This window comes from Strix uralensis, chromosome 30, assembly GCF_047716275.1.
Source record: "Strix uralensis isolate ZFMK-TIS-50842 chromosome 30, bStrUra1, whole genome shotgun sequence".
Classification (NCBI taxonomy): domain Eukaryota; kingdom Metazoa; phylum Chordata; class Aves; order Strigiformes; family Strigidae; genus Strix; species Strix uralensis.
The window spans coordinates 189,283-211,785 of record NC_134001.1 but is presented as its reverse complement, the minus strand read 5'-3'; the positions used below and the strand labels follow the sequence as shown (position 1 = coordinate 211,785).

Below are 22,503 nucleotides of genomic sequence, written 5' to 3'. Positions count from 1 at the left end.
CGCGGTGCGGGAAGATGGCGGCGGCGGCGGTGGCGGCGGCGGGGCGGGTGGTGTCGGCGGTCTGCGGGGCTCGCGCCGCCCTGGGCGCCCGCCCGGCCCGCGCCGCGCTGGGCCGGGCCGCCAGCGGCACCACCGGTACCGAGGCGGTGCTGCGGGAGCGGCTGCAGCGGCACCAGGTGGGGGCCGCGATGGGGCTGAAGCTGGGCCTGGGCCTGAGGGGACGGGCTGGCGGGCGGGGTGGGGAGGGGGGCACGGGGGCTCCACGGGTGTCCCCAGCTGTCCCCGGGCTTCTCTGGGGCCCCCGCGCCTGTCCCTGTCTTTCCTCGGGGGGCCCCAGCCCTCCCCGGGAGCCCCCGGGGGTCTCTGACTGGCGCTGGGTGTTCCCAGAGCTCCCCGGCTGTCGCTGGCCATCCTCGGCCACCTCTAGGCTTCTATGGCTATTCCCAGGGTCCTCTGGTTGTCCCTGGCCATCCTCGGCCACCCCCAGAACTCCCTGCCCGTCCCCAAATGTTTCTGGGGCTCTCTGAGCGTCCCTGACCATCCTCAGACATCCCTGGGAGTCCCTAAAGGTCCCTGGGGCTCTCTGGGTGTCCCTGACCATCCTCAGACATACCTGGGGTTCCCCAAGTGTCCCCAAAGGTCCTAGGAAGCTTCTTGACTGTCCCTGGGACTCCCCAGATGCCCCTTGCTATCTTCGGCTGTCCCCAAGCCCCTCATCACAGTGTCCACCCCCCCTCTCCGTGTCCCTTCGCCCCACAGGCGACAGAAGGACCCCTGGGACACACCGGGGGCCCAGAGGAGGAGGAGGAAGAGCGGCGGGAGCGGATGGCGGCAGCCCGGCGCTTAGCCCTGCGCTTGGCGGGGCTGCTGGGTGCTGGCACTGGCGTGGCACTCGTCTACATCTTCGGTGAGTCCCTGGTGTCCCCCACCTGTCCCTGTTCCCCCCCCCCCAGTGTGCCACCGGACCACCACAGTCCCTCCCCTGATCTCTGCTCTCCCCCTCCCACAGGCAGCAACGCAGTGGATGAACACGGGGCCAAGGTGAGGGGCTCTCGGCGGCCATTCCCCCTCTTAGGCTGGGCCAGTGTCCCCTCCCTGCCCTTTGGGGACAGCTGGGGACATCACGGGGGCTCAGCACCTTCCCCTTGTCCCTCCCTTCCCCATGTCTGTCCCTTTTTATTGCCGTTTTCCCTTATTTTGGAGTTTTTGCGTCAGGTGGGCATCAGGGCCCTGCGTCCCTGAGGGGAGCAGCGTGTCCCCAGAAGGACCGACCATCTTTGTCACACCCTGGGGAGGTGTTTTTTGTCACCCGAACCCTCTTTTTTTTGAGAATCTGGGAGGTGTTGAGGGGGGTTTTGATGCGCAGGCAGGTGTGAATTGCCCTGCCCGGCATCCGGCTGGGGGGGGGGACATGGGGACATCAAACGGGGTGACAGAGGGGAGCACTGAGCAGGTGGCAATGACACCAGCGGGGGATGGGGACATCAGCGGGGTGACATCAGTTGGCGGAAGGAAACGCACGGGAGCAGCGTCACCCACCTGCGAATTGTCCCTGTCACCCACCCCTGTGGCACCACTGGGACCCCCCCTCTGATGTCACCTTCTTGCTGTCCCCCCCTTTTCTCCCCACAGATCCCTGATGAGTTCGATGGCGGTGAGTGACACCCCTGGGGCCGTTTGACACCTCGGTGTCGCAGCCAGAGGCTTTTACAATGTTTTTAACACCCTGTTGTTACCCAAAAGGGGCTTTCATTTGGGACCGCTTTGGTCTTTGTCCTGGTGGAGGGATTGGGGGGTGGAATGTCACCCCCCTTGGGGACAGCAGGGACCCTGGGTGACCCTCACCCACGCTGGCCTTGGCTCCGCAGACCCCGTGGGCATCCAGCAGCTCCGCAGGACCTACAAGTACTTCAAGGACTACAGGCAGGTGCGTGGGGACCCATTTGGGGGGGGGGGGGGGGGCGTCCCTCATTTTAGGGGGGCTTCATCTGTTTGGGGGTGGCTGTCCCCATCCTGAGAGCTTTATCACCTTTCCAGGGAGCTTCGTCCCTATTTTGGGGACATTTTGAGCATATTTTGTATCCCCACCCCATTTTGGGGTACCTTGTTCTAGTGCTGGGGAGTCACATCCTTCTTTTGGGGTCCCCCATCCCCATTCTGGGGGATATTTGTCCCTGTTTTGGGGTCCCCTCTCACTGATCTGGGGTTCTCATCCCCACTTTGGGGTCTTTGTCACGAGGGGGGGGCTTTGTCCCCATTTGCCGGGGTGCTTTGTCCCCACGCTCCACCCCTTGCCCCCCCTGTACTCCGTCCCCTTTTTGGGGACCCTTGTCCCCACGCTGGTGGCTTGTCCCCACGCTCAGGGGGGACTGTGTGGGGGGCTCCATCCCTCCCTGTGAACCCCCCCAGATGATCATCGAGCCCACCAGCCCCAAACTGCTGCCAGACCCCCTGCGTGAACCCTACTACCAGCCCCCCTACACCCTCGTCATCGAGCTCACCGACGTCCTGCTGCATCCCGAGTGGTCGGTGAGTGTCCCCCAAACCCTCCCGTGCCCCCCCTACGCTGTCACCCCCCCCCTTTTTCACATCTTTCTGTGCCCCCCAAAGTAGCTTGTCACTGGTTGGCGCTTCAAGAAACGCCCGGGCATCGAGAGCCTCCTCCAACAACTCGCTCCCCTCTACGAGATCGTCGTCTTCACCTCCGAAACCGGCATGGTGAGCGCAAAATGGGGGACACAGCCACCCCGGGGAGGGTCACAGGACCACCGCGGGGTGCCCCCCACCCTCTCACATCCCCCTGTTTCCCCCCCACTAGACTGCCTTCCCCCTCATCGACAGCGTAGACCCCCACGGCTTCGTCTCCTACCGCCTCTTCCGTGACGCCACCCGCTACATGGACGGGCACCACGTCAAGGTTTGGGGACAGGGAGGGGGGACAGGCACTTTGGTGACCCCTCCACCCTCCTCCAGCACCTCCTTGTCCCCCCCCCAGGATATTTCCTGCCTCAACAGAGACCCCGCCAAGGTGGTGGTGGTGGATTGCCGGAGAGAAGCTTTTTGCCTGCAGCCCTACAACGGGCTGGCGCTGCCTCGCTGGGACGGCAGCTCTGACGACCGCGCGCTCTACGACCTCACTGCTTTCCTCAAAAGTGAATAAAAACGCCCCAAACATCCCGGTTACCCCCCTCCTTGACACGCCCCCCCCCTTCAAACCTCCTTTTCTCTGTCCCCGCAGCCATCGCCCTCAGCGGGGTGGAAGACGTCCGGACGGTGCTGGAGAATTACGCGCTGGAGGAGGATCCGCTGGCGGCTTTTAAACGCCGCCGGTTGCAGCTGGAGGAGGTGGGGACACGCTGGGAGAGCGGGGAGGGGGGGTGACAGACCCTTGTTACCCATAACGGCTGTTTTTTACCCCAAATCGGGGCGGAGTGCAGGAGGAGCAGCAGCGCCTGGCCGAGTTGGCGCAGGGGAAGAAGCCGACGGGGCTTTTTCTGGGCGGCCTGACCGGGCGCCTTTGGCCGCGCTCCAAGCAGCAGTGATGTCAGCGTGATGTCATCACCACGGGGCCGTGACGTCATCACGACGGCGCTGTGACGTCATCATGACGGCGCCATGATGTTTGGGGGGGGCGGTGGGGGGGTGACGTGCCCCGGCCGCCGTGGGAGCAGCGGGTAACGCATCACCCGGACATGGACAATGAGGTTGGAGGCGCCGGTGTGGCCCCCGTTTTTGAGGTGTTTGGGGGTGGGTTTTTGGCGGGGGGGGAGGGGGTGTGAATAAAGGGTGATGTCAAGGTGCGGGTGCAGTGTGCTGCTTGGGGGGGGCGTGTGGAGTGGCACACACACCCCCCGGTGCTGGGAGGGATCTGGGATATTTGGGGGGGGGATTTGTGGGGCTGGATGCAGGCTTGGTGGGGGGGCGGAGGTGCTGGGCTGGATCTGGGCCTTTTTTGAGGGGAGTTATGGGGATGGATCCAGGGTCTTTTTGGGGGGGTTATTGGGCCAGATTTGGGCCTTTTGGGGGGTTATTGGGCTGGATCTTGGCTTTTTGGGGGGGTGGTATGGGGATGGATCCAGGCCCTTTTTGGGGGGGTTATGGGGATGGAACTGAATATTTTGGGGGGTTATTGGTCTGGATCTGACCCTTTTTTGGGGGAGTTACTGGGCTGGATCTGGACCCTTTTTGGGGGGGGTTATGGGGATGGATTCAGGCCCTTTTCGGGGGGTTATGGGGATGGATCCAGGCCCTTCTGAGGGGGTTATTGGGCTGGATCTGGACCTTTTTGGGGGGGTTATTGGGCAGGATCCAGGCCCTTTTCTGGGGGATTATTTGGCTGGATCCAGGCCCTTTTTGGGGGGGGGGTTATTGGGACAGATCCAGGCCCTTTTTTTGGGGGGGGTGTTTTGGGACTGGATCTGGGCCTTTTGGGGGGGGTTATTGGGCCGGATGCCCCTCGAGGGTGGCCTGCATCCCCTGTGGGGGTGTGGTCTATGAGCGGGGGTGGGGCATGGGTGTGGCCTGCGGGAGGGCGGGGCTTGGCCCTTAGAAAGGGGTCGGGGAGGGGGGTGGCGGGCTCAGACCCCGCTGAGCCCTGAGACCAGGCGGGACCCCGGGCCTGGATCCGGCCCCTCCACTGCCAGTGCTGGCCATGGCTGCGCTGCTGCTGGTCGCCCTCCTTGCCCTCCTCTGCCCCCCACGGGTGAGTCTGACCCCAGGGAGGGGGCTGGAGGGGCCCGGGGGGGTCTTAGGGTGTGGGGGAGAGACTTGGCAATTTGGGGGGGACGGAGTGGGGGGGGGAACGGGACTTCCTAGAGTGCTTCGGGTGTCTCTTTGTGGTCCCAAGGGGGTGTTGGGGCAGGGGGAGTTCCAGGAGGGGTATTTGGGATACTGGGGGGGGGTATTTTGGGAGTCCCAGGGGGGCTGTTTGTAGTGGGGGGGGGCTCCAGGGAATTTGGAGTGTCCTTGGGGAGTCTCAGGGGTCCTTGGGGCACATTTGGGATGCTGGGGAGGATCAGGAGGGTCCTAAGAGGACATTTTGGGGTGCTTGGGGGTATTTGGGTGACTTTGGAGGGATATTTGGGTGCTGGGGTGTCCCTGAGGGGTGTTTTGGGGTGCTGAGGGGGGGCTCCTGGGTCGCTAACACCCCCCTGCAGGTGCAGCCAGCCGGAGTGTTGGAGCTGCGGGTGCTGTCGGCACGGGGGGGCCCGGGGGGACCGTGTGGGGGCCCCCCCTCCTGTCGCCTCATCTTCCGCCTCTGCTTGCGGCCCCCCGGGGGGGTTGGCTGCAGCCTGGGGGTTGCCCACAGCCCCCCCGGACCCCCCCCTGCCCCGGGGGCACCCCGCATCCTCCACCTGCCTTTTGCCTTCCCTTGGCCGGTGAGGACCCCTGCAAAGTCTTAACACACCCCCCCACACCCCAACAATGGTTCTGGGAGCCCCAAGGGACCAGGAATGACACACCACCCCCACCCCCAATTTTTGCCCTCCCCCCCCAGGGCACCGTCTCCCTCGTCATCGAGTCATGGCGGCTGGAGGAGGCCAAAGGCTCTGGGGGTGAGTGGGGGGGACTTGGGGAGCTCTTGCGGTTGGGGGCGGGGGGGGGGCAAATAGGGTCCTGGGGGGGCAAATATGGGCTCCTGATATTGGGGAGGTGGGGGAGGTGGAGGTGTCATAGGGGGTGGATGAGGGATAAGGGGGGGCAGGGGAGGGAGTAGATGAGAGCTTGGAGGGTTGGGGGGGCAAATGGGGGACAAATAGGGGTTGGGGGGGTGAAATGGGGGTTTGGGGGGGCAGTTGGTGACCTGTGGGGGCAAATGAGGCTTTGGGGGGCAAAGGGGAATCCTGGACATTATGGAGGGGGGTGTGAATGGGAATCCTTGAGGGGGGGGAGAGTTAGAGGGGCAAAAGGGGGGGTTTGGGGGGGCCCGGGGGTGTCTGTGGGTGCTGACAGGTGCCCCAGGGCCCCAGGGCCGACTCTTGGGGCGCACGGTAGCCCGGCAGCACCTCTCCCCGGGGGGTCCCTGGCGGGGGGGTGCCGGGGGGGGCCTACGCTTCGGCACCCGCCTGCGCTGCCGCCCTCCATCCCGCGGGCCCCGCTGCACCCCCCGCTGCCCCCCCTGCACCCGCCGCTGCCCCCCCGCCTGCCACCCCCCCCGCCGCTGCTGGCCCCCCTGCTGCACCCGCCGTGAGTACCACCCCTGGGGGGGGGCCCCCAGCACCCTTCCCATCCCCCCCCAGGGCTCCCCCATTTTTCTTGGGAGGGGCCACCAGCACCCCAGGGTGCTCCCTGAGTTTTGGGGTGCCCCTGACACCCCGTTCTCCCCGCAGGGGGGTGCCAGGAAGCCTGTGCCCCCCCCAGCACTGGCAGCACCTGCACCAACGGCGGCACCTGCACGGTGAGAGCCACCCCGCCACCCCACCCCGGCACCCCCAGTGCTCCCCTGGGTGGGGAGGAGGGAGGGGGTGCTCCGGTACCCCCCATCCCCACCCTCCCGGTAACGGTGCTGCCCACGCAGGGTCACGGCAGTGACTCCCCGGGGCTGCGCTGCGACACCCCTGGCCCGGGACGGGCACCGGCAGCCCCGGTAGCACCGGCAGCGGTGCTGGCAGCACCAGCTGTGGCACCGGTGGCACCGATGGTGGCCCTGGAAGCACCGGTGGTGGCACCGGCAGCACCGATGGTGGCCCTGGAAGTGCCGGTGGCACCGGTGGTGGCCCTGGAAGCGCCGGTGGCAGCCCCGGTGGCACCAGCAGTGCCAGCAACGGCCCCTGAAACCTCCATCCCAGCGTTTTCGGCGTCACTCCTCCCGGCTGGGGGACGGTTGGCAATGCTGGAGCCTCTCCCGGAGGTGCCGCCGTCCCCGTGCGCCCTCGGTCCCTGCTTCAACGGTGGCGCCTGCGCCCCGGCCCCCGGCACTGGCTACACCTGCCGCTGCCCCCCCGGTTTCCGCGGCTTCAACTGCGAGCGCCGTGCCGACCGCTGCGACGATCACCTCTGCCTGCACGGTGAGTGGTCCCCCGTGTCCCCCACATCCCCCCATGTCCCCCACATCCCCCCGCGTCCCCCTCGCCCTGGCGCCATTTGGTGCCACTGACCCCCCCACCGTGACCCCATCCCCGGCGCAGGCGGCCAGTGCCAGGACTTGGGTCGCGGCGCCATTTGCAAATGCCGGCCGGGCTTTTCGGGGCGCCGGTGCGAACGCAACGCCGACGACTGTACCCCCAACCCCTGCGCCAACGGCGGCACCTGCCAGGATGGTGCCAACTCCTTCACCTGCTCTTGCACCCTCGGTTACGCCGGCGCCGATTGCCGACGCCGCGCCGACGCCTGCGCCTCCGGCCCCTGCCTGCACGGGGGCACCTGCTACACCCACTTCTCTGGCCACGTCTGCGCTTGCCCCCCCGGATTTATGGGGTCCCGCTGCGAGGAGGAAGTTGGGGGGCCCCCACCGGCCCCCCAGCACCGGCCTCCCGCTCCCCTTGCCCTGGCCTGCGCCCTCCCCCTCGCCCTGCTGGGTCCCGGCGTGGTGCTGGCGCTGGCGGCGCGGCGGCGGCGGCGGCTGATGGGGGAGAGGTGAGACTTTTTTTGGGGCGGTTGGGGCATACACCCCGATTTTGGGGATCTCACAGGCTTTTTTGGCCACAGCCGCACGCCAGAGACGGGGGGGGGCCCTGGCACAAGCCCCTTGGGGAGGGAGCGGCGACCGCCACGTGCTTCTGCCACCCGGGTGAGCCCCCGCAAGACCCCCCCCCACCCTGGCACCCCCCATTTCTCTCCCCCCACCCCATTTTAACCCCTCATTTCTTCCCCCGCTCCCCACCTCCAGGTGTGACCTGGCGCTGATGGACCCAGCCAGAATCCCTCACCCCAAGTCTGTGACCGCCCCCCCCAGTGGTTTGGGGACCCCCCCTCAAGGGGGGGCGAGGGGCGGGTTGTGCCATAAAGCTCTTTGAGATGTTTGTCCGTGCCACCTCGTCACCACAATCCCGCCTTGGCACCCACGGAGGGGGGGGGGGGCGCAGACAAGGGGGGACACCCAGCTTTGGATTGGGGGGTTGACACGAGTGGGGACACCCTGTGCAGGACCAGGGGGGTGACACGCCCCGTTTTCGGGTTCCTCCCGCCCCCGAGTCACTTTCGATGGGCCTGCTCCATCGCTCGGCGCTTAACTCGCTGCCCCTGGGCGCTCGGCACTCGATTGCTTCCCCACCGTACGAGCTGTTCCCGCCCTCTGGCGGCGCGGCCAGGCCCCACCAGCGCCGTGATGGGCAGCGCGCGCGGCCAATCGGAAGGGAGAGGGGGAGGCGAGGGCGTAGAGCGCCGGCCAATGGGGGGCGGAGAGGGCAGGGGTGGGGACTGGAGGGGCGGGGCCACGCCGGAGCCGGCGGCGTGTGGAAGCGGCGGGAGCCATGAAGTGAGCGGGGGGGGGGGGGGCGGGCGGGATCCCGGGGGGTGCCTGGCCCGCGGGAAGGCCGCGATCGCCGGGAATTCCGGGAGCCACCGGGATCGCGGGGAATTCCGGGAGCCACCGGGCCCGCGGGAGGGCCGGGCTCCCCGGTGGTCCCCTGGCAGCTTTGGCTGCGGAGCAGATCCCTGCCGGGACAGCTCCCCGGGGCCGCCTCAGCACCGTGACACCACACACACACCCCCCCCCACTGGATCCTGCTGCCCGCCCGTCACCCACCAGATCCCGCCAAGAGCGGGCTGGGGCACCCCCATCCCCGGCCTCAGGCAGGCGCCGAGCTCCCCGCTGGGGTGGGATCCGCTGGGATCCCTTGTGGGAATCCTCCTCTCTCCGACCCCCTCCGCAGGCTCAACATCGATGGCCTCCTTGTCTACTTCCCCTACGACTACATCTACCCCGAGCAGTTCTCCTATATGCTGGAGCTCAAGAGGACGTTGGACGCCAAGGTACGGCGGGATCTGCTGATCCCCGGCGCGTTGGGATCCACCCACCCCCCTTGGGGACGTCCCCGCCGGGGTGACGCCACCGCTGCTCTCTCGGTAGGGTCACGGTGTGCTGGAGATGCCCTCGGGGACCGGGAAGACGGTGTCACTGCTGTCGCTCATCGTCGCCTATCAGCGGGTGAGCACTGGAGCCTGATCCCAGCCCAGCTGATCCCAGCCCAGCTGATCCCAGCCCAGCAGATCCCAGCATCGTTTCTCTCCCCAGGCCCGGCCGCTGGACGTCACCAAACTCATCTACTGCTCCCGCACGGTGCCGGAGATCGAGAAGGTGGAGTGAGGAGCTGAGGGAAAGGCTGGGGGGAGCAGATCCTGGAGGGGATCCCGAGGGATCTGGCTGAGCGTCGCCGCCACAGGTGATCGAGGAGCTGCGGAAGCTGATGGATTTCTACGAGAAGGAGTTGGGGGAGAAGGTGCCGTTCCTGGGGCTGGCGCTGAGCTCCAGGAAGAACCTCTGCATCCACCCCGAGGTGAGGACCAGGTGGGATCCACCGGGGCTGGGGAGTGTGATCCCAGGGGGGACCCCGGTGAACACGGGGTGACCGTGGGGGTGCAGGTGTCCTCGCTGCGCTTCGGGAAGGAGGTGGACAGCCAGTGCCTGAGCCTGACGGCCTCCTACGTGCGAGCACAGCACCAGCGCGACGGATCCCTGCCTACCTGCCGCTTCTTCGAGGTGAGGGATCCCCCCACCCTTTCCAGGGTGCCCCGATGGCACCTGGGCACCCCCAGGAGACCCCAGTCTCCTGCCAGCTCCTGGGTGCCCTGTGGTGGCTCCGAGAGCTCCCAGCACCCTGGGGTGCCTCCCCATTCCACTCTCCAGCACCCTGGGGTGCCCCTCATTCCTCCACTGGATCCCGAGCACCCTGCAGTCCCCCCATTCCCTGACCAGCTCCTGAGCACCCTGAGGTCCTCCCCATTCCCCATCTGGCTCCTGAGCACCCCAGGGTGTCCCTCATTCCCCAACTGGATCCTGAGCACCCTGGGGTCCCCCCCATTCCCTGTCCAGCTCCTGAGCACCCCGGGGTCCCCCTCCCATTCCCCAACTGGATCTCCAGCACCCTTGGGTACCCTCCAGCCACAACCCACCTCAGCCCCACACCGATATCCACCCTTCCCCAATCCCCTGCCCCCCCCCCGCCCCGGCCCCGGATGCCTTCCCCCTACCCCCAGCTGCCCTCCACCCCTGGGGGGCCTCCCTGGGGACCTCCAGCTGCACCCCCCGGTGTGTCTCCCCAGGAGTTTGACACCCATGGGCGCGAGGTGCCCATCCCCTACGGCATCTACAACCTGGACGACCTGAAGGCCCATGGCCGCCAGAAGGGCTGGTGCCCATATTTCCTCGCCCGTTACTCGGTACAGGGGGGCGCCGGGATCGGTTTTGGGGTGGCTGAGCTGTCCCTAAACGTCCCCAAATGTCCCTGAACCCCCCTCCCCGCCACCACCAGATCCTCCACGCCAACATCGTCGTCTACAGCTACCACTACCTGCTGGATCCCAAAATCGCCGACCTGGTTTCCAAGGAATTAGCCAAAAAATCAGTCGTGGTCTTCGACGAGGCTCACAATATCGGTCAGCACCCCCTTGAACCCCGTTTTTGGGATGTCCCCCTGCTGTCCCCAGGGAGGGGTGACGCTTGTCCCCCGTCCTCTCAGACAACGTCTGCATCGATTCCATGGGGGTGAACATCACGCGCCGGACGCTGGACCGCTGCCAGGCCAACGTGGCCACTCTCCAGGCCACCATCCAAAAGTGAGCAGGTGTGTCCCCCCTAATTGTCCCCTTTGTCCCCTGGGGGTCACTCTATGTCCCCCCACCCCACCCCAGGATCAAGGAGACAGACGCGCAGCGGCTGGCGGAGGAATACCGGCGGCTGGTGGAGGGGCTGCGAGAGGCCAGCACGGCACGGGAGACCGACCTCTACCTCGCCAACCCCGTGCTGCCGGATGAGATCCTGCAGGGTACATGTGTGTGGGGGGGTTAAAGGCCCCTTTTTTGGGGTACCCCGTGTCCCTCGTTTCCATGCTCCCCATCCTTGAGCCCCCTTTTGGGTTGGGGAGCACCGTTGGGGTGCTGCCAGCCCCACACTGGGCTCTGGTGCTCCCTGATCTCTGCTCCAGCTGAGCAAGGGGGGGTCCCTGGGGGTCCCCGAGACCCTACTTGGGGTGTGCAGGGAGAGTTGCGGGGGTCCCAGGGGATCCCCGAGACCCTCCTCACTGTTGGGACCCCCTCAAAACCCTTGGGAGATCCCTCTGGGGTGCCTCCAGCCCCACACCAGCCTCTAGTGCCTCCAGCCAAACGCAGGCACCCTGGGGGTCCCCAAGCCCCTCCTTGGCATGTGAGGGGGTCTCTGGGGGTCCCCAAGACCCTTCTGACTTTTGGGAGCCCCCCCCCCCAGCCCTTGGAAGATCCCTTTGGGGTGGTCTCCAGCCCCACACCATCCTCCGGTGCCCCCACCCACCCCTCCAGCCAAGTGCAGGCACCCTGCGGTCCCCAAGCCCCTCTTTGGGCCCCCATCTGAACCCCGCCCCCCTCGCAGAGGCGGTTCCCGGCAGCATCCGGACAGCCGAGCACTTTGTGGGGTTCCTGAAGCGGTTCGTGGCCTATTTGCGGGCGCGGGTGCGGGGGCCGCGGGTGGTGCAGGAGAGCCCCCCCGCCTTCCTCAAGGACCTGTATGAGAAGGTTTGCATCGAGCGCAAACCCCTGCGGTGAGTCTGGGGGGGTCCGTGTGTCCCCCCCTTCACAAGGACACCACATAGCCCTAGGGTGCTACATCGCCCTCCCAGGGTGGTGCATCCCCTCCTTGGTGTGATCACATCTCCCCCAAAGGTCCCTGTCGCTGTCCCCTTCCCTGTCCCCCCCCCATCCCCATGTCCCTGTCCCCCCCCAGCCCCACGTTCCTGTCCCTGTCTCCCTCCGTGTCCCTCCCCAGCCCCCTGTCCCCCCCATGTCCCTGTCCCTCTCCCTGTTCCCCCCCAGGCCTACCTCCCTGTCCCCTAGGCTGGGGGGGGGGGGGGGGGGTGTGCAGGATGACAGGGAGGTGGGGCTGGGAGGGACAGGGACAGGGACATGGGGCTGGGGGGGAGGGACAGGGAGTGGGACAGGGACAGGGCATTTCCCCTCCTCAGGGTGACACGACACCCCTGGGGTGACACATCCTTCCTCCTAAGTGACGTGTGTGTGCCCCCCGGGTGATTTCCCCCCCCCCCCCGCTCTCCAGGTTCTGCGCCGAGCGCCTGCGCTCGCTGCTGTGGACGCTGGAGATCGTGGACGTGGCCGATTTCTCCGCCATCACTCTCGTCGCCAACTTTGCCACCCTTGTCAGCACCTACTCCAAGGGTGGGACAGACGCCTGGGCCCCCCCCGGGGGCGAGAAATGGCGGGGGGACACAATCCCTGAGTACCCTTTTTTGGGGGGGCAGGTGACACCCCAGCCGCCCCTCCGCCCACAGTGTAGGGATTGTGGCACCCGTGGGGGGGTGGGTGGATGAGCACCCTTGGGTGGGGGGCACCCTGTGTGCTGCCTGGGGAGTGTTGGGTGCCCCCCCCACCCCGGCTGGCACTGAGTGTGCCCCCCCAATCACCCCCTCCCCAGGTTTCACCATCATCATCGAGCCCTTCGATGACAGGACCCCCACCATCTCCAACCCCATCCTGCACTTCAGGTGAGGGACGCTGGAGGGGGGCACAGGGACATGGGGGGGCACAGGGATGTGGGGGGGTGGTGACAGTGTCACCCCAAGTGTTGTGTGTCCCCCCCCAGCTGCATGGACGCCTCCATCGCCATCAAACCCGTCTTTGAGCGCTTCCAGTCTGTCATCATCACGTCGGGGGTGAGGCCCTGTGTCCCCCCACCCTCCACGTCCCCTCCAGGGCCCATCGGGGTGACCCCATCTGTGTGTGCCCCCCTCCCCCAGACTCTCTCCCCGCTGGACATTTACCCCAAAATCTTGGATTTCCGCCCCGTCACCATGGCAACTTTCACCATGACGCTGGCCCGGACCTGCCTGTGCCCCATGGTGAGCAGGGAGCGCTGGGGGTACCCGGCGCTGGGTCTGGGGGGGGTCGGGGACCCCCGTATCACCAGTGTCCTCCCCCTCTGCCATCCCTCACAGATCGTGGGTCGAGGCAACGACCAGGTGGCCATCAGCTCCAAGTTTGAGACACGCGAGGACATCGGTAGGGGATGGGGACATGTGGGGCTCGGAGGGACAGGGACATGGGGCTGGGGGGGGGACAAGGACAAGGACATGGGGCTGGGGGGTACAAGGAGGGGAACATGGCGGGGACAGGAATGTGGGGCTGGGGGGGGGGACAGGGACAGACACCCATAACCATCACACTGGGGGCCCCAGGCTTGGGGCTGGGCCTGAGACAAGACAGAAATGGGGCTGGCGGGGGGGGATCTCAAGCCAGGGGTGCCAGAGAGATTTGGGGTGCAGAGGGGCCTTTGGGGGGGCCACAGTGACCCCCCCACACACCCCCCCAAGCTGTCATCCGCAACTACGGGAACCTGCTGCGGGAGCTCTCGGCCGTGGTCCCCGACGGCATCGTCGCCTTCTTCACCAGTTACCAGTACATGGAGAACATCGTGGCCTCCTGGTACGAGCAGGTACGTCCCGGGGGGGTCCCACCCCCCAAAATGTCCCCACAGTGTCCCCACGGTGTCCCTGCGGTGTCCCTTAACCTCCCTGCGCCACTTCAGGGCATCCTGGAGAACATCCAACGCAACAAACTCCTCTTCATCGAGACGCAGGATGGGGCCGAGACCAGCATGGCCCTGGAGAAATACCAGGAGGTGGGTGCCAGCACCCCGGGGTGGCGTTGTCACCGGTGTCACCACCCCCAACACCCCTCGCGGTGACGCGGTGGCTCTTGGCAGGCCTGCGAGAACGGCCGAGGTGCCATCCTGCTCTCGGTGGCCCGCGGCAAAGTGTCGGAGGGCATCGATTTCGGTGAGGTTGGCCCCCACTCCGGTGCGGGGACGCAGGGATGGGTGGGGTGGGGGTGGGGGACGGGGACATGGAGCACCCTGAGCACCCCCCTGGTTTGTGTCCTCCCCCCCCCCTCTCCCAGTGCACCACTACGGCAGAGCCGTCATCATGTTCGGGGTGCCCTATGTCTACACCCAGAGCCGCATCCTGAAGGTCAGGGGGGACCCCAGGGGACCCATGGGGACAGTGGGGGGCACAGCTGGGCACCCAAGGGACACCCCAGGGCACAGCCAGGCACCCAAGGGACACCGCGGATGTTTTGGGGACACAATGAGGTGGCCCAGCGTTATAGTGGGGCACAGTGGGGCACCCTGGGGACACATTGGCCACCCTGGGGACACAGTGGGGCACGCATGGGGTGCAGTGATCACCCATGGGGTGCAGCCAGGCATCCTGGGGCACAGTGGGGCATCCATAGGGTACATTGGGGCACCCTGGGACACAGTGGGGCACCCATAGGGTACAGTGGGCACCCTGGGGACCTGCGGGGCACCCACAGGGTACAGTGGGCACCCTGGGGACACAGTGGGGCATCCATGAGGTGCAGTCAGGCACCCTGGTGACACAGTGGGGCACCCATGGGGCAGAGTGGGGCACCATGGGACACAGTGGGGCACCCATAGGGTACAGTGGGCACCCATGGGGCATAGTGGGCACCCATGGGGCGCAGCCAGGCACACTGGGACACAGTGGGGCCCCCATAGAGCCCAGCGAGACACCCTGGGGACCCATGGGCCACCCATGGGGGCACCCAAGTGTCCCTTCCCCCCCCCACCCCAGGCCCGGCTGGAATACCTGCGGGACCAGTTCCAGATCCGGGAGAACGATTTCCTCACCTTCGACGCATGCGCCACGCGGCCCAGTGCGTCGGCCGGGCCCTGCGCGGCAAAAACCGACTACGGCCTCATGGTCTTCGCCGACAAGGTGGGGACCATGATGGGTGGTGTTTTTGGCGGGGGGGCTGTGGGATACCCCCCCCCAACTTTTACACCCGCTCCCGCAGCGTTTCGCCCGCGCGGATAAACGGGGGAAGCTGCGCGCTGGATCCAGGAGCACATCACTGACTCCAACCTCAACCTGACGGTGGACGAGGCCGTGCAGGTGGCCAAGTTTTTTCCTGCGCCAGATGGCTCAACCCTTCCACCAGGTAAAAAAAACAAAAAAACACCCCCCATGCCCCCCAAAACCCCCCTCAGGGTGCTGACCCCCCCGTTCCCCCCGGCGCAGGAGGACCAGTTGGGGTTGTCGCTGCTGACAGCTGGAGCAGCTGCAGTCGGAGGAGATTTTGCAGCGGATCGAGCAAATCGCTCAGCAGGTCTGAGCCAGCTCCTGGGGGGGGGAAATGTGGGGGTGTCCCCCCCCGGCTTCCTGTGCTCAAGGTGGGACCCCCCAGCCCCCCCCGTGTGCTCAAGGTGGGACGCTGAGTTGGCTCTGTGGGCTCCAGATTCCACCCCCCAACATGCTCAGGGGGGGCCCTGGAGCCCCTCGGGGGGGGAGACTGGAGCCCCCCCACATTCTTGGGGCAGGACCTGATGCCCCCCCGACGTGCTCCAGCCACACCTGGATCTCCCCAACGCTCTGATCCCCCACCCTGGGGGACCCCCACCAGGAGCTGCCCCCAACCCCTGGCAGGGAAACCTCAATTTGCCTTTCTTTATACCGCCCCCGCCCCCCCCCCCCCCCCCCCCCGAATAAAGCAGGAGCACCCCCCGGCTCGGCCAACCCTGTGTTGCTGCACCCCTTTATTCACCGCTGCTGCGCCTGGGGGACCCCCACATCACCCCACCCCAACTTACCCTGCTGGCAGGGAGGGGGAGGGGCACCCCATGGCCAAGGTCACACCCACGTGTTTGGGGTCACCCCATCTCCAGGCCGCCCCCAGACCATGGGCCCCCCACCCTGTACACCCAAAGATGTGGGGTCCCCCCAGAGCTGTGGAGCACCCCACCAGTGTGGGGCACCCCCAGGGGCCCCCAGGCCCCTCCATGCCCCCGATGTTGGGGTGCTGTGGGGTCCCCGCAGCACCCTGGGGGGGGCTCAGGGTGCCCCGCACCCCCAGGGGAGTGACCCCCCCCACTCTGTGCCTCAGTTTTGGGGGGGAGGGCTCCAGTGGCAGCCCCCGCCCCACCCATGGGTGCCACCCCTGTGTCCCTGCCGCCTGTCCTGTGCCCCCCACCGGGGTCCCCCAGCACCGACACCGGATCCGGCCGAGTAACCAGATCCAGCCTAAAAATATCGGGGGGGGGGGGCGGGGGGGGCCCAGCTTGAATTGCCCTGAACCAGCGGATCTGCCCTGGGGTCACCCACCCCTGGGGACAACAGCCCCCCCCCCGACCCCCCCCCCCCCCCAGCCAAGGCACCCCAGGGTGGGGACGGGGGGCACCCAGTAGGTGTCCCCACCCCAGCACCCCAGGGGTGATTTGTGGGTACTGGGTCCCCCCACTCAGGGAGGGGCCAGCCCCCCCCACCCCACTCAGCTGCTCCTGTCCCCCAACCCTCTGCGATGCCCCTGCTCCCAGTTGCTCCCAGTTGCAGCCAGCGGGAGGGGAACCGGAGCTGCGGCGGGTGCTGAGGGTCAAGGTCGGCCAAGGCCGCGCACCCAGCACCCACCATGGGGCCGGGGGGTGGGGCCCGAGGGGGGGGGCAGGGGGTGGGGTGCTGCTCTGCGGCCCCCTGGGGTGCAGCGTGCGACGGGCAGCGAGCGTGCAATGAGCATGCAGCGTGCAACGCCCAACGTGCAGCGAGCGTGCGGCGTGCAACACAACATGCAGGAAACATGCGGTGTGCAACACACATCACGCAACGTGCAAAGAGCACGTGGTGTGCAACGCACAACGTGCAGCATGCAGCGTGCGAGGCACATCATGCAATGTGCAACGTGCAACGAGCATGCAGCGTGCAACACAACATGCAGCAAGTGTGTGGCGTGCAACACACATCACGTGATGTGCAACGAGCACACGGCGTGCGACACGCATCGCCCAGCGTGCAAGGCGTGTCACGCGACGTGCAACGTGCAGCACGCGACACGTGCAACGTGCAGCGCCGTGCCCCGTCGTGTGCAACGTGCGACCCCCCTGCGTGTGTAACGGGGCGGGGGGGGCCCTGGGCACCGCGCGGGGCCATGCAGAACGGGGGGTGCCCGTTGCACCCTGCGGTCCAAAATGGGGGTGCCCGGTGCGGGGGGTAAGGGGGTACCGGGGGGGGTACTGGGGTACCGGGGGACAGTGCCGGGGTACCCGGGGGGGTGCCGGGGTACCGGGGGACAGTGCCGGGCCTCTCCGCAGCGGCAGGTGCCGGGCCGGGCGCCCACCGGACACCCGACACCCGGGGGGGGGCGGTTCCGAGGTGGGCCCGAAGGGTCTCCCCGTCCCCGGGGGAGGCTTCGGCAGGGCCCGGCCCCCGCCCGGTTCAGAGTCTCCCCCCCCCCCGGTGCCCCCGGAGCCGGGCGGGGCCGGGGGGGCGATAAAAGCCGGTGCCGGCTCCGCTCCCCGCCGCCTGCTCCGCCGGTACCGGCCCGACCCGACCCGCTGCGCCCGCGCCGCTCAAGGTAACCCCGGCCCCGCCGGGATCCGGGACCCCCCGGTGAAACCGAGGCCAAACTGGGACCGGACCCTCCGGCACCACCCGGGCTGGGACCAACCGGGCCCTCCGGGATTGGGACCGGGGCTCCCCGGTGCCACCGGGACCGGGACCGGGACCCCCCGAACCGGGATCCCCCGGCACTGCCCGAGCCGGGACCGGGACCCCCCGGTACCACCGGGACCGGGATCCCCCTCGGGGGGGTCCGGTGGTACCGGGAGGGGGATCCCGGTCCCGTTTCGGGTGGTGCCGGGGGCACCCGTGTCCCCCCCGGTTGGGTCCCCCCGGGCTATAAATAGCCCCGTCCTCGTCCCGGCCAAACATGGCCCTGCCCGGGCTGGCCCCGCCCCCTCCCGCCACACCCTGCCAGGCCCCGCCCCCGGACACACCCACCGAGGTGACGGGCTCCCCGGGTCCTAGTGCCCCCCTGTCCCGCCGTGTCCCCTGGGCCAACCCACGCTCCACACCGCGTCCCACTGCCCCACGCCGTGTCCCACACCCCACTCCAAGCCCCACGCCGGGCCCCACGCCATGTCCCCACGCCACCCCCCTCTCCCCGCAGCCCCGCCATGCCGTTCAGCAGCACCCACAACAAGCACAAGCTGAAGTTCTCGGCCGAGGAGGAGTTCCCCGACCTCGCCAAACACAACAACCACATGGCCAAGGTCCTCACCCCCGCCCTCTACCAGCGCCTGCGCGACAAGGAGACCCCCAGCGGCTTCACCCTCGACGATGTCATCCAGACCGGCGTCGACAACCCCGGTGGGTGATGCCACGGGGGTCCCCAGCGCACCCGGGGGGGGGCGGGGGGGGGCGCCTCTGGGAACGCGACGCCTTCTGGGTCACCCCCAGTGCCAGAGCCCTGTCCCCAGAGCCATACTGGGACCCATTGCCCTGTCTCCAGCGCCATACTGGGAGCCCAGAGCCGTGTCCAGTGCCAGAGCACTGTCCCCCAGTGCCATACTGGGTGCCAATGCCATCCCCAGTGCCATACTGGGTACCCAGTGCCCTGTCACCAGTGTCAGAGTGATGTCCCCAGTGCTATACTGGGAGCCAACGCCCTGTGCCCAGTCCCCAGTGCCAATGCCCTATGCCCAGAGCCATACTGGGAGCCAATGCCCTGTCCGCAGTGCCATACTGGGAGCCAATGCCCTACCCCCAGTGCCTTACTGACCGCCAATGCCCTGTGCCCAGTGCCATACTGGGAGCCAATGCCCTGTCCCCAGTGCTGTACTGGCTGCCAGTGCCCTGTCCCCAGTGCATTACTGGGTGCCAATGTCCCCAGTGCCCCGTGCGGTGCCATGCCCTGTCCCGGTGCCATCCCCCGTGCCCGGTGCCGTGCCAGCTGCCCCCCCCTTGACCCCCTCATCACCCCTAGGCCACCCCTTCATCATGACGGTGGGCTGCGTGGCCGGGGACGAGGAGTCCTACGAGGTCTTCAAGGATCTCTTCGACCCGGTGATCCAGGACCGCCACGGCGGCTACAAACCCACCGACAAGCACCGCACCGACCTCAACCACGAGAACCTCAAGGTCAGGGCTCCCCCACCCCCCCGGGGGTGGCCAGACACCGGGGTCCCCTCTAGGGGACATGGGGACATGGGTCCCAACTGGGGGGGGTGGTGGGATGATGGGGATGGGGGTCTTGGGGGGGGTGGAGAGAGGGTGTTTGGGGGGGGTCTCAGGCCCCTGGACACACCTCCTGGGCCTTGGGGACAAGGCAACAAGAGGACATGGGTCCCAACTTGGGGGGGGGGGTAGATGACGGGGGTCTTGGGGGAGTGGAGAGAGGGTGTTTGGGGGGGTCTCAGGCTCCTGGACGCCCCGTCCTGGGCCCTGGGGACAAGGGGACACGGGGACAAGGGGACATGGGGACAAGGGGACATGGGGACATGGGTCCCAACTTGGGGGGGGTGGTGGTGGGATGATGTGGATGGGGGTCTTGGGGGAGTGGAGAGAGGGTGTTTGGGGGGGGTCTCAGGCCCCTGGACACCCCCTCTAGGGCCTTGGGGACAAGGGGACACTCTGATGTTTCGGGACAGGGAGGGGATGACCTGGACCCCAAGTACGTGCTGAGCAGCCGGGTGCGCACGGGCCGCAGCATCAAGGGCTACTCCCTGCCCCCCCACTGCAGCCGGGGGGAGCGCCGGCCATCGAGAAGCTGTCTGTCAACGGTGAGGGGCGTGGCCTAAGGGGGGCGTGGCCTGGATGGAGCATGGCCTGAAGAAGGGGGTGGAGCTTGACCACGGGGGGGGGGGGCACTGTGGGAACAGGTCGAGGGGGGCGTGGCCTGTGGATATGGGGCGTGGCAAGCCGGGGTGGGCGTGGTCATTCGACAGGACCCAGTTGACCCTATAGGGCATTCTGTGGGTCTTGGGTGCCCCCCTGGGCCATTCTATGGGGTCCCAGTTGACCCTGTAGGTCATTCTGTGGGTCTTGGGTGCCCCTATAGGTCACTCTATGGGTCTTGGGTGCACCTGAGGGTCATTCTATGGGCCCCAGTTGACACCTGGGTCATTCTATGGGTCCTGGGTCACTCTATGGGTCCCAGTTGACCCCCTGGGTCACTCTATGGGTCCTGGTTGACCCTATAGGTCACTCTATGGGACTTGCGTGCCTCCTGGGTCATTCTATGGGTCCCAGTTGACCCTGCAGGTCATTCTGTGGTTTCTAGGTGCCCCTATGGGTCCCAGCTGACACCTATAAGTCATTCTGTGGGTCTTGGTGTGCGTGGTGGGTTGGGGGAGCGCAGAAGCGTTGTGGGGCACAGCCTGGCCCATGTGCAGGTGTCACGGGTGTGGCCGATTGGGCATGGCCTGGGGACATGGGCATGGTCTGGCAATGGGTGGGGCATGGTCTGGGAGGATCTGGGTGTGTCCATGCCCTAAGCCCGCCCCCTCCCGCAGCCCTGAACAGCTTAGAGGGGGAGTTCAAGGGCCGGTACTACCCACTGAAGGCCATGACGGAGCAGGAGCAGCAGCAGCTCATCGATGACCATTTCCTCTTCGACAAGCCCGTCTCACCCCTGCTGCTGGCCTCCGGCATGGCCCGCGACTGGCCCGACGCCCGCGGCATCTGGTGGGGTGCTGGGGTCCCTCACGTGTTGGGGTCCCTCAACTGGGAGGGGAGAAAGGGGCACCCCAAGAGCAGGGTCCCAGCCAGGGGTGATGCTGGGGACACCCCAAGAGCAGGGTCCCAGCCAGGGGGGATGCTGGGGGCACCCACATGTTGGGGTCCCTGCCTAGGTGGGGTGCAAGGGGCACCCAGAGACCATGGTCCCACCTGGAGGCCCCCAAGCGTTGGGGTCCCACCTGGGCTCAGGCAGTTAGGGGCTCCCACATATTGGTGTATGGTGACGTAAGGGTCACCCCAATGAATCTGGAGGTACCCAGAGGCCCGTGTCCCTGGGCCACTGCTGAGGCGGTGTTGTGTGTGTCCCCCACCACAGGCACAATGACAACAAGACCTTCCTGGTGTGGGTGAACGAGGAGGACCACCTCCGCGTCATCTCCATGGAGAAGGGCGGGAACATGAAGGAGGTGTTCAGGCGCTTCTGCGTCGGCCTCAAGAAGGTGGGTCAGACCCTCCCCCCCACCTCCCAGGGGGTGGGGGGACGGGGTGAGATAGAGGGGGATGTGGGGGACGGGGGCATTGGGTCCCTTGAGGGACATGGGGGAGATACGGGGAATATGGAGGGTCTTGGGGACACATGGGGGGGCCTGGGGACATGTGGGGACATCGGGGGTGTTGGGAGCATGGAGGGTCTTGGGGACACGTGGAAACACGGAGGGTGTTGGGGACATGGAGGGTCTTGGGGACACATGGGGACATGGGGGTGATACAAGGGACGTGGAGGGCCTTGGGGACATGTGGGGTGTTGGGAACATGGAGAGCTTTGGGACACAGGGGCACATGGGGGTGATACAAGGGACATGGAGGGTCTTGGGGACAGGGGCACAACGTCCCCACAATCTTGGGGGGGGGAGTGGGGGACACTGAGGGACCCAGGGGGGCACAGGAGGATATGAGGGACACAGTGGGGACAGGGGGATGAGGGCACATTCTGGGCCCAGGGGACACTGGGGGTCCTGGGGGTGTCCTGGGAGGGGGTGGGAACCCAGACCCACGTGTGTGTGCGTCCCCATGTGTGTCCCCCCCCCCCCGTGTCCCCCCCCAGATCGAGGAGATCTTCAAGAAGGCTGGACACCCCTTCATGTGGACCGAGCACCTGGGCTACATCCTGACCTGCCCCTCGAACCTGGGCACGGGGCTGCGGGGGGGGGTCCACGTCCGCCTGCCCAAGCTCAGCCAGCACCCCAAGTTCGAGGAGATCCTCAAGCGCCTCCGCCTCCAGAAACGCGGCACAGGTGGGGGCAGGGGGGACGGGGGGGCCGTGGGGCAGAGTTGGGTGTGGGGATGGGGCAGTGGTGGAGGATGGGGGGGTGCTGTGGGGCAGAGGTGGGGGCAGGAATGGGGGGAGGGGGCAGAGGGGCCACAGCAGGGGCAGGATTTGAGGACTAAACATGACACAGGGGCTATGGGGTGCGAGGGGGGCACTGTAGGTGCCCTGGGGGGTGCTGGGGGGTGCTGACAGTCCCCCCCCCTTTGCCCCCCCCAGGCGGGGTGGACACGGCAGCCGTTGGCGCCGTCTTCGACATCTCCAATGCCGACCGCTTGGGCTTCTCGGAGGTGGAGCAAGTGCAGATGGTGGTGGACGGGGTGAAGCTGATGGTGGAGATGGAGAAGAAGCTGGAGCAGAACCAGTCCATCGACGACATGATCCCCGCCCAAAAATAAGGGGGGGGTGGCCGCCCCCCCCTGCACCCCAACCTTGGGCACCCCACCAGGACCCACCTCAATAAACGCTGCTGGGCCTCGCTGTGAACACAAGCGGCCTCGGGGGCTGGGGGGGGGGCGGGTGTGAAACACATTGGGGGATGCCCCCACCAAAGGGACAAGAATT

The 22,503-nt window shown here is 67.1% G+C and overlaps 4 protein-coding genes across 6 annotated transcripts; all 4 read left to right on the top strand.

Moving 5' to 3' along the window:
* Positions 1-40: 40 nt before the first annotated feature.
* Positions 41-3,742, top strand: TIMM50 (translocase of inner mitochondrial membrane 50). The gene is made up of 11 exons (XM_074852634.1): positions 41-176; positions 760-907; positions 1,010-1,041; positions 1,633-1,654; positions 1,869-1,927; positions 2,410-2,529; positions 2,614-2,718; positions 2,819-2,917; positions 2,996-3,152; positions 3,239-3,345; positions 3,438-3,742. Exons 2-11 carry the CDS (start codon positions 826-828, stop codon positions 3,540-3,542), a joined length of 888 nt encoding a protein of 295 aa, XP_074708735.1. The 5' UTR covers positions 41-176; positions 760-825; the 3' UTR covers positions 3,543-3,742.
* On the top strand, positions 3,657-7,961 carry LOC141935946 (delta-like protein 3). 3 transcript variants are annotated; one of them, XM_074852632.1, is made up of 9 exons: positions 3,657-3,704; positions 5,157-5,378; positions 5,498-5,555; positions 5,962-6,186; positions 6,330-6,397; positions 6,518-7,007; positions 7,128-7,575; positions 7,648-7,729; positions 7,829-7,961. In XM_074852632.1, exons 1-9 carry the CDS (start codon positions 3,693-3,695, stop codon positions 7,832-7,834), a joined length of 1,611 nt encoding a protein of 536 aa, XP_074708733.1. In that variant the 5' UTR covers positions 3,657-3,692; the 3' UTR covers positions 7,835-7,961. The 3 variants fall into 3 exon arrangements, with proteins under 3 accessions (XP_074708733.1, XP_074708732.1, XP_074708734.1); XM_074852631.1 differs by lacking the exon at positions 3,657-3,704 and adding an exon at positions 4,608-4,702; XM_074852633.1 differs by lacking the exons at positions 3,657-3,704; positions 5,962-6,186 and adding an exon at positions 4,608-4,702.
* A 421-nt stretch (positions 7,962-8,382) lies between these two features.
* On the top strand, positions 8,383-15,680 carry ERCC2 (ERCC excision repair 2, TFIIH core complex helicase subunit). The gene is given in 28 exon segments (XM_074852630.1): positions 8,383-8,416; positions 8,814-8,913; positions 9,011-9,088; positions 9,176-9,238; positions 9,324-9,437; positions 9,524-9,640; positions 10,204-10,320; positions 10,413-10,536; positions 10,620-10,716; positions 10,792-10,925; positions 11,504-11,672; positions 12,185-12,303; positions 12,560-12,629; positions 12,728-12,797; positions 12,882-12,983; positions 13,080-13,143; positions 13,455-13,576; positions 13,670-13,762; positions 13,847-13,919; positions 14,041-14,111; positions 14,739-14,799; positions 14,802-14,845; positions 14,847-14,882; positions 14,962-14,992; positions 14,995-15,068; positions 15,070-15,105; positions 15,186-15,215; positions 15,217-15,680. Coding segments are annotated over 28 exon segments (2,277 nt in total). The 5' UTR covers positions 8,383-8,411; the 3' UTR covers positions 15,280-15,680.
* A 1,670-nt stretch (positions 15,681-17,350) lies between these two features.
* On the top strand, positions 17,351-22,430 carry CKM (creatine kinase, M-type). Its single transcript, XM_074852626.1, is given in 9 exon segments — positions 17,351-17,508; positions 18,103-18,302; positions 18,919-19,073; positions 19,583-19,688; positions 19,691-19,714; positions 20,447-20,618; positions 20,989-21,112; positions 21,718-21,907; positions 22,159-22,430. Coding segments are annotated over 8 exon segments (1,143 nt in total). The 5' UTR covers positions 17,351-17,508; positions 18,103-18,109; the 3' UTR covers positions 22,338-22,430.
* Positions 22,431-22,503: the final 73 nt, after the last annotated feature.